We start from the raw sequence: 14,643 nt of genomic DNA, 5'->3' as shown, positions 1-14,643 counted from the left end.
AGGATAAAAAAGTAATATTTGGAAATCGGTTGCATTTTTACATACCAATAATAAACCATCAGAAAGGGAAATTACGAAAACAATAAGATTAACAATTGCATCAAAAAAAAAAAAAAGCCAGGATAGGAATGGCGGCAGCGGGGCACATTTTCTGAGTTCTCCTCCGGATCTTATTACAAACGGGACATATAACCCATCAAACAACTCTTTGCTGATCACGCAGAACAGCTAAGAGACTCCTAAGAGACTCGTGGAAGGATTACTTGAAGAACAGAGGGGAGACTCGTGGAGGAATTACCTGAAGCTGAGCGCTGATTGCGAGCAGGCGAAAAGGCAGGACAGCGAAGTGGAAGCGCGCTCCCTCCCCCACAGCGGAGCCCAGGCCAGCGGCCGTGGCCGCGCCGCCGCGGCGCCCAGGACGGAGCGCAGACTCGTGGAAGGTTTGCTTTGGGGTGCGCTAGTTGGGCAAGCAGGGGAGGAGAGAGAGGCGCAAAGTGGAAACGCGCCCCCCCCTCCACGGCAGAGCCCAGGCCTGAAGGTTACTAAATAATGAATGGGTCAAGCAACAGATCAAAGAAGAAATCAAACAATATCTCGAGACAAATGAGAATGAGAACACGATGACCCAAAATCTATGGGATGCTGCGAAAGCAGTCCTAAGAGGCAAGTTCATAGCACTGCAGGCCTACCTAAAGAAACAAGAAACATCACTAATCAACAGTTTATCTTCACACTTAAGGGATCTGGAAAAAGAACAGCAAAATAAGCCCAAAGGGAGCACAAGGAAGGAGATAATAAGGATCAGAGCAGAAATAAATGAAATAGAAACCAGAAAAACAATACAAAAGATCAATGAATCCAAGAGTTGGTTCTTAGAGAAGATAAACAAAATTGACAAACCTTTAGCCAGACTCATTAAAAAAAGGAGAGAGAGGACCCAAATTAATAAAATCAGAAATGAAAGAGGAGAAGTGACAACAGACACCACAGAAATACAAAAAATTTTAAGAAATTACTATGAGCAACTATATGCCAACAAATTTGACAATCTGGAAAAAATGGACAATTTTCTAGAGGCGCACAACCTTCCAAGGCTAACTCAAGAAGAAACAGAAAGCCTGAACAGTCTGATTACCACCAGGGAAATTGAATCAGTAATCAATAATCTCCCAACAAACAAAAGCCCTGACCAGATGGCTTTAAAGGTGAATTTTTCATAACGTTCAAAAAAGAACTATCACCTATTCTCCTCAAGCTCTTCCAAAAAATCCAGAAGGAAGGAAGACTCCCAAACACTTTTTACGAAGCCACTATCACCCTGCTTCCAAAAACAGACAAAGACACCACAAAAAAAGAAAACTACAGGCCGATATCTCTAATGAACATAGATGCAAAAATTCTCAACAAAATATTAGCGAACAGAATTCAGCAATACATTAAAAAGATCATACACCATGATCAAGTGGGATTCATCCCTGGTAGCAGGGGTGGTTCAACATCCGCAAATCAATTAATGCGATACACCACAATAAGAAAATGAAAAATAAAAATCACATGATCCTATCAATAGATGCAGAAAAAGCATTTGATAAAATACAGCAACCTTTTATGATAAAAACCCTTAAGAAAGTGGGAATAGAGGGATCATATCTTAACATAATAAAGGCCATATATGACAAACCCACATCTAACATCACACTCAATGGGGAAAAGCTAAAACCATTCCCCCTAAGATCAGGAACAAGACAAGGTTGCCCACTATCTCCACTTCTATTCAACATAGTGCTGGAAGTTCTAGCCACAGCAATCAGACAAGAGAAAGAAATAAAAGGCATCCAAATTGGTAAGGAGGAAGTAAAATTATCACTATGTGCAGATGATATGATACTATATATAGAGAACCCTAAAGACTCCACAAAGAAACTATTAGAACTGATAGATGAATTTAGTAAAGTAGCAGGATATAAAATTAATATTTGGAAATCAGTTGCATTTGTATACACCAATGATAAAATATCAGAAGGAGAAATTAAAAAAACAATTCCATTTACAATTGCTCCAGAGACTATAAAATATCTGGGAATAAATCTAACCAAAGATGTAAAAGATCTGTACTCAGAAAATTATACGACACTGAAGAAAGAAATGAAAGAAGACATAAATAGATGGAAACACATTCATTGTTCATGGATAGGAAGAATCAATATAGTTAAAATGTCCATACTGCCTAAGGCAATATACATATTCAACGCAATTCCTATCAAACTACCAACGACGTTTTTCACAGATATAGAACATATAATCCTAAAATTTATATGGGACCATAAAAGACCCCGGATAGCCTCAGCAATCTTGAGAAATAAGAACAAAGTGGGAGGCATAACTATACCTGATTTCAAACTATACTACAAGGCTACAGTAATCAAACCAGCATGGTACTGGCATAAAAATAGATACATAGATCAATGGAACAGAATAGAGAGTCGAGAAGTAAATCCATGCCTATATGCCCATCTAATCTATGACAATGGAAGCAAGAAGGTACGATGGGGTAAAGACAGTCTGTTCAATAAGTGCTTTTGGGAAACCTGGACAGACACATGCAAGAAAATGAAGCTGGACCACCTCCTTACACAATATACAAAAATAAATTCAAAATGGCTTAAAGACTTAAATGTAAGATCTGAAACAATAAAATATCTAGAAGAAAATATAGGAAGAAACTTCATGGACATTACCCGGAGTAAGATTTTCACTGATATATCCCCTTGCGCGAGGGAAGTAAGAGAAAAAATAAACATGTGGGATTACATCAAACTAAAAAGTTTTATGACAGCAAAGGAAACCATCAATAAAACAAAAAGGGATCCTACTGAATGGGAAAAGATATTTGCCAATGATATATCTGATAAGGGATTAATATCACAAATCTATAAAAAACTTCCTCAACTCAACTCCAAAAAAACAAACAACCTAATTAAAAAATGGGCAGAGGACTTGAGGAGACATTTTTCTAAAAAGGACATACAGAAGGCAAGAAGACATATGAAGAAATGCTCAACCTCACTAACCATCAGAGAAATGCAAATAAAAACCACAATGAGATACCGCCTCACTCCAGTCAAAATGGCTATCATCAATAAATCAACAAACAAGAAATGCTGGCGTGGATGTGGAGAAAAGGGAACGCCAGTGCACTGTTGGTGGTATTGCAGATTAGTGCAGCCACTATGGAAAACAGTATGGAGGTATCCCAGGAATCTGAAAATGGAACTACCCTATGATCCAGTAATTCCACTCCTAGGCATCTACCCGGAGAAATCCAAAACTCCGATTCAAAAATCAGTATGCACTCCTATGTTTATTGCAGCACTTACACAATAGCCAAGATATGGAAACAACCGAAATGCCCATCGGTAGATGACTGGATTAAGAAGCTGTGGTACATTTATACAATGGAGTATTACGCAGCCATAAAGAAGAAAGAAATCTTACCATTTGCAACAACATGGATGGATCTAGAGAACATTATGTTAAGTGAAATAAGTCAGAAAGAGAAAGACAAGTACCATATAATCTCACTTATATGTGGAATCTAAAGAAAAGAATATGTGAATGAATTAATCAGAGACAGTTTTGAGGGCACAAAGAAAAAACCGAGAGTTGTTAGATGGGCGGGGGCGGGGGGGGTTGGGGATAAGGGGAAAGGTGAAGGGATTAGGAAGCAGCTGGTAACCACAAGATGGTCTCAGGGTTTCCTGAAAATTAATTTGGGGAACTTATTCAATAATGTCGTAAAGATTTTGTTGGGTATCCGATGGACATGTGTTTTATTTGGGAGACCACCTCAGAGATAATGTGGATGCCTGATCATGGCATTGTACACCAGAAGCTAAACATTAATGAATGCCAACTATAATTTTATATATATAATGTGATGGCTGGGTGTGAGGTCGGAGGGATAATGGATGGGGGGAGGGGGTTCACAGTGTGAGGGATATAAATGATGAACGTCTAAGTATTACCTTGTCTTGTACACCTGAAACTAATAAAAAATAAATAAATAAATAAATAAATGAATAAATAAATAAATAAAAGAGTACATAAACCTAGTAAACCTCTATGCACCCAACATAGGAACACCTAAAATATGAAATAGATTTTGACTGACATAAAGACAGAGATCAACAGTAACAGTATCATAGCAGGGGACTTCAACACACCTCCGACAATAAGGGACAGGTCTTCCAGACAGAAAATCAATATGGAAACAACGTCCTCAAAGGACACATTGGACCAGTTGGATTTAATCAATATTTTCAGAGCATTTCACCCCAAAGCTGCCAGAACACAGGTTCCTCTCAAGTGCATGTGGAACATTTTCCAAGAGAGACCACATGATAGGCCACAAAACAAGTCTTGATAAATTTAAGAAAACTAAAATCTTGTCATTGTCTTCTCTGGCCACAGTGCTATGAAATTAGAAATCAACTACAGGAAAAAAAGTGGAAGACACACAAATTCATGGAGGCTGAATAACATGTTACTAAATAATAAATGGGTCAACCATTAGATCATGGAAGAAATCCAAAGATGTCTTGAGAGAAACAAAAATGAAAACACGACGACCCAAAATCTATGGGATGTGGTGAAAGCAGTCCTAAGAGGGAAATTCATAGCAATGCAGGCCTACCTAAAGTAACAAGAAAAATCACTGATCAACAGTTTATCTTCAAACTTAAGGGAACTGGAAAAAGAACACCAAAATAAGCCAAAGGGAGTACAAGGAAGGAGATAATAAAGATCTGAGCGGAAGTGAATGAAATAGAGACCAGAAGAACAATACAAAAGATCGGTGAATCCAAGAGTTGATTTTAGACAAGACAAACAAAATCGACAAACCTTTAGCTGACTCATCAAAAAAAAAGAGAGAGAGGACCCAAATTAATAAAATCAGAAACAAAAGAGGACAAGTCACAACAGACACCACAGACATACAAAAAATTTTAAGAAATTACTGTGAGGAATTATATGCCAACAAATTAGACAATCTGGAAGAAAAGGACAATTTTCTAGAAGCATACACCCTTCCAAGACTACCTCAAGAAGAAACGGAAAACCTGAATAGACTGATCACCACCAGGGACATTGAATCAGTAATCAACAAGCTCCCAACAAACAAAAGCCCTGGACCAGATGGCTTTACAGGTGAATTTTACAAAACATTCAAAAAAAATTATCACCTATTCTCCTTCAGCTATTCCAAAAAATCCACAAGGAGGGAAGCCTGCCAAACACTTTTTACTGGCTACTATCGCCCTGATCCCCAAAATCAGACAGACATTACAAAAAAAGACAGCTACAGGCCGATGACCCAAGTGAACATAGATGCAAAAATCCTCAACAAAGTATTACGGAACAGAATCCAGCAGTACATTAAAAAGATCATACACCATGATCAAGTGGGATTTATTCCTGGTATGCAAGTGTGGTTCAACATCCGCAAATCAATTAATGTTACACACCACATTAACAAAATGAAACATACAAATCATGTGATTATATCAATAGATGCAGAAAAAGCTTTTGACAAAATCCAGCAGCCGTTTATGATATAAACTCTTAAGAAAGTGGGAATACAGGGACCATATCTCAACATAATAAAGGCCACATATGATAAACCCACAGTTAACATCATACTCAATGGGGAAAAGCTAAAACCATTCCCCTTAAAGTCAGGAACAAGGCAAGGTTGCCCACTTTCTCCCCTTCTATTCAACACAGTGCTGGAAGTTCTAGCCACAGCAATCAGACAAGAAAAAGAAATAAAAGGCATCCAAATTGGTAAGGAGGAAGTAAAATTGTCCTTATGTGCTGATGACATGATAGTATATGGAGAGAACCCTACAGACGACACCAAAAAACTATTAGAACTGATAATGAACTTAGTAAAGTATCAAGATACAAAATTAATATTCAGAAATCAGTTGCCTTTGTATACAGAATAATAAAATATTAAAAGGAGAAATTGAGAAAACAATCCCATTTACAATTGATTCCAAGACTATAAAATACCTGGGAATAAATTTAACCAAAGAAGTAAAAGATCTGTACTCAGAAAATTAAAAGACACTGAAGAGAGAAATTAAAGTAGATGCAAATAGATGCATAGACACATACCATGCTCAATGATAGGAAGAACTAATATCATTAAAATGTCCATGTTGCCTAAGGCAATATACAGCTTCAACACAATTCCTATCAAGCTACCAAGGACATTTTTCACAAAAATAGAACATATAATCCTAAAATTTATATAGAACCATAAAAAAAACCCTGGATAGCCTCAGCAATCTTGAGAAATAAGTACAAGTGTGAGGTATAATGGTACCTGACATCAAATTATACTACAAAGCTACAGTAATCAAAACAGCAAGGTACTGGCATAAAACCGGATACATAGACAAGAGACACAATGTCTCATTAGGGAGACCATCTCAGGGATGATGTAGATGCCTGATCACTGCACTGTGCACCTGAAGCTGCAGCTGAACAATAATCAATGTCAACTACAATTGTATATATATATTTCATATATATATATATATAGTTCCAAGAAGCGGAGTACAGCATTAGGAATGGAGACAGTGGAAATCTAATGGCTGTGTGTGACGTCAGAGGGGTAGTGGATGGGGGGAGGAGGATTGTCACTGTGGGAGGGATATAAATGATAAATGTTTAACTATTACATTGTTTTGTGCATCCGAAACTAATAAAAGTTTTAAAAAATTAAATTATATAGACTTAGAATTAAATAAATTACAAGCAAAGACAATAAATATTCAAAGCTCAAAAAAACCCACAAAAACAGTATGGTACTGGCATAAAACCAGATACATAGATCAATGGAACAGAATAGAGAGCCCAGAAATAAATCCAAGGCTATATGGACTTTCAATCTACGACAATGGAAGCAAGAATTTATGGTCGGTAAAGACACTCTATTCAATAAATGGTGCTGGGAATCCTAGACAGCCACATGCAAAAAAATGTAGCTGCACCACCCCCTTATACCATATACAAGAATAAATTGAAAATGGATTAAAAACTTCAATGTATGATCTGAAACCACAAAACTTCTAAAAGGAAATATAGGAAGAGTGTTTACAGACATCACACGGATTAAGATTTTTACTGATATATCCCCTTGGGCAAGGGACGTAAGAGAAAAAATAAACATGTGGGATTACATCAATGTAAAAGATTTTTGACAGCAAAGGAAACCATCAATAAAACAAAAGGCATCCTACTGAATGGGAGAAGGTATTTGCCAATGATATATCCCATAAGGGGTTAATATCACAAATTTATTAAAAAAAACTCACTCAACTCAACTCCAAAAAAACAAACAACCCAATTAAAAAATGAGGAGAGGACATGAAGAGACATTTTTCTAAAGAGGACAAACGGATGGCAAACAGACATATGAAAAAGTGCTCAACCTCACTAATCATTAGAGAAATGCAAATAAAAACCACAATGAGATACCACCTCACCCCTGTCAAAATGGCTATCATGAATAAATCAACAAACAACAAGTGCTGGCGAGGATGTGGAGAAAAGGGAACCCTTGTGCACTGTTGGTGGGATTGCAGACTGCTGCAGCCACTAAGGAAAACAGTATAGAGGTATCTCAAAAATCAGTATGGAGGTATCTCAAAAATCAGAAAATAGAACTACTTATGATCTAGCAATTCCACTGCTAGGTATCTATCCAGAGAAATCCAAAAGTCTAATTCAAAAAAAAAATGCACCCCTATGTTTATTGCAGCACTATACACAATAGGCAACACATAGAAACAACCGAAATGCCCATTGGTAGACGACTTGATTAAGAAACTGTGGTACATTTATACAATGGAGTATTATGCAGCTATAAAGAAGAATGAAATCTTAGACCATTTGCAATAATATGGATGGACCTGGAGAACATTATTTTAAGTAAGATAAGTCAGACAGAGAAAGACAAATACCATATGATCTCGCTTATATGTGGAATCTAAAGAAAAGCATAAATGAATGAACTAATCAGAAACAGTCTCAGAGACAAAGAGGAAAACTTGAGTGTTGCTAGATGGGAGTGGGGGTGGGGATAAGGAATAAGGTGAGGGGATTAGAGAGCATAATCGGTAACCACCAGATTGCCACGGGGATACGAAAGTCATTTTGGGGAATGTAATCAATAATGTTGGAAAGATTTTCTAGGGTACCCGATGTACACTTCTCTCATTAGGGAGACCACCTCAGGGATGATGTAGATGCCTGATCACTGCACTGTACACCTGAAGCTGAAGCTGAACAATAATAAACGTCAACTACAATTTTATATACATATATATATACACATATATACATATATGTGTATATACATATATATACGTATATACATATATACATATACATATATACACATATAAATGTATACATATATATATAGTTAGAAGAAGTGGAGTACAGTATTAGGAATAGAGACAGTGGAAATGTAATGGCAGTGTGTGTTATCAGAGGGGTAGTGGATGTGGAGATGGAGGGTTATCACTGTGTGAGGGTGAGGGATACAAATGATAAATGTCTAACTATTACATTGTTTTGTACACCTGAAACTAATAAGAAACAAACAAACAAACAAAAAGAAACAGCATGGACCTTGGAATTATACATGTACCTGGAATGTGGTCTGTAACTTACTCCCTGTGTGATTTTAGGGAATACTTAAATCTCTCTGAGCTTCAAATGCATCAGTTGATAGTTAGTAGTGCTGTTTGCCAAGTGTTTCCATTTCTCCCTTGTGCCAGGCACCTCATAGAACTGCACGTGTTGCTTGACCCCTTTTCTATGCGTGGGGATGTGCCTGTGACTCTTTCTGCCTAAGGGATGGCGGCAGACCTGTGTTATTTCTGGGCCAGAACCTTTGGTTGTTGGTTTGACACGCCCCCCCCCCCTGCAAAGGGTCTCTACTCCTCAGGCACAGTGACGTTTTCTAGACCGTGGCTCGTCTGTCAGTTTGTCTCCAAGTCATTCCCGTAAGAATCATTCAGACCCCAAAAATCCACCCTCCTGTGATCGATGTGCACACCGGCCCTGGACAAGAACTAGGAGTCAGGAATGAGCCACTGAGGTTGGGGATTGTGCATCTCCACGGCATATCGCAGCCTCTCTTTTCTCATATCTCATCTCTAAATTGAAATAATATCTGAATTTTTTTTCTGAGAATGCAATAACTTATATGCTGAGGTTATCAGTGCTTGACATATACTATGAACTGAAAATGGCAGCCATAATTATTAAATAACGGTAAAAACTGTTTTTTAAAAAAGTATGGACAATTGGTGTAAAATGAGAAATACTGCATCTGCTCATCCTTACAGCTAGCTAAATTGCATCTAGCTCTAAGAGTGGGGCACTGTATCTGTTGCTATAGATAAGACTTCCTAGTGACTTGCACTTATGCACTTATTTCTTGTCATCATGATATCAGAAACATAGTTATAAATTGGGGAAATGTGAAGAATGAACATGTGGAAAGATTAAACGAGAGAGAGAATGACTGATGAAATAAGATAAAATGAGTTGAAGAGCAATAAGTAGTTTCTTAATGAGAAGCACAGATTATAAATATTAGGAAACATGTGTGACATTGTTCTTAGTAAACATAGGTGTGAGGTATTCGTGTGCTCGAATTAGTTTGAGCAGGGTCTCCTAAAGTGTTTTCTGAAGAACACTAGTATCTCAAATGGTCTGTGGGAAAATGTTCCATTCCCTTGTAAATTGAAGAAACTACCTGCTATAGACTGAATGTTTATGTTTCAACCTAATCACCAAGGTGATAATACTTGGAGGTGTGGCCTCTGGGGGGAATTAGGTCGTGAGGGAGGTGTTCTCATAAATGGAATTAATGCCATTATAAAAGAGACCCCAAAGAGCTCTGCTGCCCTTTTTGCCCTGTGAGGACACAGCAGGAAGACAGTCATGTATGAGCTAGGAAGTGGGCTCTCACCCGACAGTAAAACTGCTAGTGCCTTGATTTTGGACTTTCCAGCCTCCAATATTGTGAAAAATAAATCTCTCTTATATGTAGGCCCCCCCCAGCCCATGGTGTTCTGTTATAGCAGCCTGGATGAACTAAGACACCACCCCTCTGTTTGAGATTCAACTTGCATATCAGCATATTATCTTTTAAAAGTACTACAGTAGGGAATTCCTTTTACCTTCTTTTCTGTATGTCCCCTTTTTCTTTAATGGAAGATCACATTTTTGTTTTTGCTGTCTGTTGGACATAGTGTCTTGTAGAACGACCTTGGAAGTGCTGAAATGAAAGAAAAATACAGTCAATATAATGTAATATAAATCACACAAGTGATAATATTCTTTAAATCTTATCAAACAATATTTAAATTACTCATAAATGTAAGCTCAATTCTTTATTTGCTGAACTTTACTCATTCAGTACCAGCGACATGATCTTTATGAAGTGCAAGTATCTGCTATAATTTTACTTAGTATGTTTTTCATAAGAAAATTAACTATTTTTTCCACATGATGGAAAGGAGGGAGTTTGCAAAGAATCTAAGAAGCAACGGTTAGAACCACTATGCTGTATACCTGAAACTAACATGAAATAATGTAGAATGTGAATAGCTGAGAAAAATATTTTCTAAAACGAAAAGGAAACCAGAGGGTAAGGGGGGGTGGGTGGAGGGAGATGAGAGTAAAGGGGATCAAATATATGGTGATGGAAGGAGAACTGACTCTGGGTGGTGAACACACAATGGGATTTATAGATGATGTATTATAGAATTGTACACCTGAAATCTGTGTAACTTTACTAACAATTGTCACCCCAATAAATTTAAAAAAATAAAAGGAAGAAATATCAGAGCTAATAGTGTCTGGTTGGACTAGTTTAAGCCATTTAAAGACCCCAAGCACAAAAATATTAGGGCATCCTGACCCACATGCACTTAAACTTAAATCAAACAAAACAAAACAAAACAAAAACTAGTGAATCTCCACATGATAGTTACTTTCACACTTTCATTGAACAAAAATCAAATTCTTTTAAAAAATTCTATCTCCTTCCCGTCTCTCTCTACAGAAGCAAAGAGAAACAAAATTAAAATGAGATTTGAAGTCGTCTGTACATATTGGCATCTAGGAACTCTCTGGTGTCCTTAATAACAACATAGTCAGAAGAGAGCAGAGAAAGCCATCACACTGCACAGACCGTGAATATTTTAGGGTGATAAGCAAGAGCAGAGCTTTGATGTGGGGGCAGGGAAGGGAAAGGGGAAACGGGGTCTACTTCCCATTTTCAGAGCCTGGGCACTGCATAAGTCCATAAATCCCTGCTGTGCCCTCTCCAGACCCGCAGTCTCCCGCCGCGTCCTCCGACACTGTGCTCTCTCCCACTGAGACCTGCTCCCCTCCCCCACCAAGACCCGCGGCCCTCTCCTGCCATGCCCTATTTCATCGTGCCCTCTCCGGCCGTGCCCTCCTGCCCCACCCTCTCCCTCAAAAACCTGCCGACCTTCCGTAGTGCCCTGTGCTGCAGAACCTACTCTCGCCGCGCCTTCTCCCGTCCCTTATTCTCCGACAAACCCTCCGTCCTCTCTGGCAGTAGCCTGACCCACCTTGCACTCTCTAGTCGAGACCTACCTACTCCCTCTCTCTCCTTGCCGTCTCCTGCAGCACCCTCGGCCACTTCGCCCTCTCCGGCTGAGACTTGCCGCCCTCTCCCGAGGCGTGCTCACCCTCCACGTGCTCTTCCGCTGCTCCCTCTTGCGACACGTGCTCTCCCGCCCAGTACTCTCCCTGTGCACGCTCTCCCACCACGTGCTCTCCCGCTGAGTCCTTTCCCTATGCGCGTTCTACCCTCTTACCTCCTCCCGCGGAGACCTAACGCTTTCTCCAGGCTTGCCCTCTCCCTTCGCGACTTCTCCCACAGAGCCCTCTCCTGCTAAGGCCTACTGCCCTCTCCCGCCATGCCATCTCCCACCGTACCCTCTCCTGTTACTCTCTCCCGCAGTGCCCTGTCCAGCGGAGTCCTGTCCCCACGAGCTCTGTCCAGCCATGCCCTCTCCCGCTGAGACCTGAAGCCTTCTCCTACCGTGTGTTCTCCTGCTGCGCGCACTCTCCAGCTGCAAGTTCTCCCGCCGCACCCTCTCCCTTGGAGATCTGAAGTTCTCTGCAACAGCGCCCTCTCTGGCTGCCCCCTCTCCCTTGGAGATCTGAAGTTCTCTCCAACAGCGCCCTCTCTGACTGCCCCCAATCCCTGTGCGTGCTCTCTCGCTGTGTCCCGTCTCGCGGAAGCCTGCCACCCTCTCCCGCTGGGTGCTCTCCTGCTCTCTGGCCGCTCCCTCTTCAGCCTCTAATTCTGAGAAAGCTTCTAGTATGGACTTGAGCCTCTCTTACCTGGCTTACGCACCTCCTACCAGAGTACCACTCACCCTGGCAGGATATAAATGGGTAGAAAGGTTGGGATCCGTACCAGAGTCTCATCGAAATTCCCCCAGAGCCAGGGCACAGAGGACGGTTCTAGAAGTTTTCGAAACCTACGGGTCTGTTTCCTCAGAAAGCTAATCTGAGCTACAATTCAGGAGAGTTTTTCAACACACCTAAACACACCCTCATATATGACCACGGGGGATCACAAGACTGCAGGATCCATCTAACCCACAGCTGTGGAGAGGAGCCTTACCTTACTTCCGGGGTCTTAGTCAGGGAATACAGGGCAGAAGTACCCAGGGTTCCACAGTTTTAAATCCTCACGGGGCTGAGAGAGCTCGAATCTCGCGTGATCATAGTGTGGTATGTAACCATAGGATATCTGTGGCCAACAACGATTGTGTACCAACCCTGATCACATGACCACAAGGGCTTTCTCTGTGTAGTGATAGTAGGAGCCACGTGATAGTAGGAAACACATGGCTGCTGACCCATGGATCTGCAAACTGGTAGCCCACAATTTCACGTGATAGAGATGGCTGAGGCTGACATGTGACCATAGGAAGATACTTGACCATACCATCCATATGACCCTACAGAGTCATTCATTTATGTAATTTTTGAGGGCTGAGGCTTCCACATGCTGCTAGCAGGTATGGGTCACATTATAGGAAGGACCCATGTGATGTGCAGGGTTTGATAATCAACATGCCCTAGTGATTTCAAGAACTGGGTCTCCTATGTGACCATAGTGGCAACAGAGACACCACATGAGCTCAGGATTTAAGAACTCATGGTGCTGACATGAACAGTAGTTCTGGGCTTGCCACATAACTGTAGTTCCCACATGATGGCAGCATCCATGAGGAGCCCATAATGCTTACAAGCTGTGTCAGTTTTGCCACATTAGGGTTTAACAACAGTAGGGTACGCCTGATCTGCATATTTCAGGAAACCATTCTTTTCACAAGACCTGGGGATACAATATTGCCCACATTCCTGGGTTTTCCAGTGATGGTGGTACCTACAGGTACCCTTTTACAGCACGAAAGCTTGGGTTTCACCTGCCCCCACCTCTTCTACTTCTTTTTAAAAATATTTTTATTAAAATATGGCTAACATACAATATTATATTAGTTTCAGGTCTGCATCGTAGTTATTCAATAATACCCAACTGGTACTATACAGAGTTATTACCTCATTGATTATATTCCCTATGCTAAAGAAGTGATCACCATGATAAGCCCAGCAACCATCTGACGCTGTACCATGCTGTCACAATATTATTGACTACATTGCCTATGCTGTATACTACATCACCAAGACTTATTTGTTTTATTTATATCTGGGACTTTGAACCTCTTATTCTTCTTTATCTTTTCCCCCTTTTTAAATTTTTCATTTAGAGTTGACATTCAATATTATTTTATATTAGTTTCAGGTGTACAGCATAGTGGTTAGACATTTATATAATTTAGGAAGTGATCCCCCTGACTAGTACTCACCTGGCACTACACATAGTTATTACCATATTATTGATTATATTACCTATACTTTACATGCCCATGACTGTTTTGTAACTACTGATTTATATTTCTTAATCCCTTCACCTTTTTAACCCTGCCCCCAACCCCCCTCAATATGGAAACCATCAAAATGTTCTCTGTATCTATGAGTTTGTTTCTGTTTCATTCTTTTTTAATTTTATTTTTTATTTTGTTTTGTTTTGTGTGTTTATTTTGTTCCTTAGAGTCCACCTGTAAGTGAAATTATATGACGTTTGTCTTTCATTGTCTGACTTACTAAACTTAGCACAATACCTTCTAGGTCCATCCATGTTGTTGAAGATGGCAAGATTTAGCTAATTTTTATGGCTGAGTAATATATCATTGTATTAGGTTGCTGCAAAAGTAATTGTAGTTTAAAGGGTTAAAAACAATCACAAAAACCACAATTACTTTTGCACCAACCTAATACATATGTACCACTACTTCTTTATACAGTCCTCCATTCAGGGACACCAGGATTCCTTTATATATTTGCTTATGTAAATAACGCTGCAATGAACATATGGATGAGCATGTCCCCTTGAAGTAGCATTTGGGGTTTGTTCAAATGCATACCCAGAAGTGGAATAAC

At 39.8% G+C, this 14,643-nt stretch overlaps 1 protein-coding gene across 1 annotated transcript in view; it reads right to left on the bottom strand.

The window, feature by feature from the left end:
* The window catches only part of LOC308494715 (nuclear RNA export factor 2-like), a 36,449-nt gene extending 24,285 nt beyond the window's left edge, over positions 1-12,164 (bottom strand). Inside the window, exons 1-2 of the mRNA XM_081042635.1 lie at positions 12,061-12,164; positions 10,269-10,366 (exon numbers count right to left, since the gene is read on the bottom strand). Coding sequence (XP_080898761.1) covers positions 10,269-10,366; positions 12,061-12,131 — 169 coding nt within the window. The 5' untranslated portion in view covers positions 12,132-12,164. The remainder of the gene's footprint in view (positions 1-10,268; positions 10,367-12,060) is intronic.
* Positions 12,165-14,643: the final 2,479 nt, after the last annotated feature.

Source organism: Rhinolophus hipposideros, assembly GCF_964194185.1.
Source record: "Rhinolophus hipposideros genome assembly, chromosome: X".
Taxonomy (NCBI): Eukaryota; Metazoa; Chordata; class Mammalia; order Chiroptera; family Rhinolophidae; genus Rhinolophus; species Rhinolophus hipposideros.
Note: the sequence above shows the minus strand (reverse complement) of the source record. Positions and strands in the feature narration are given on the sequence as shown.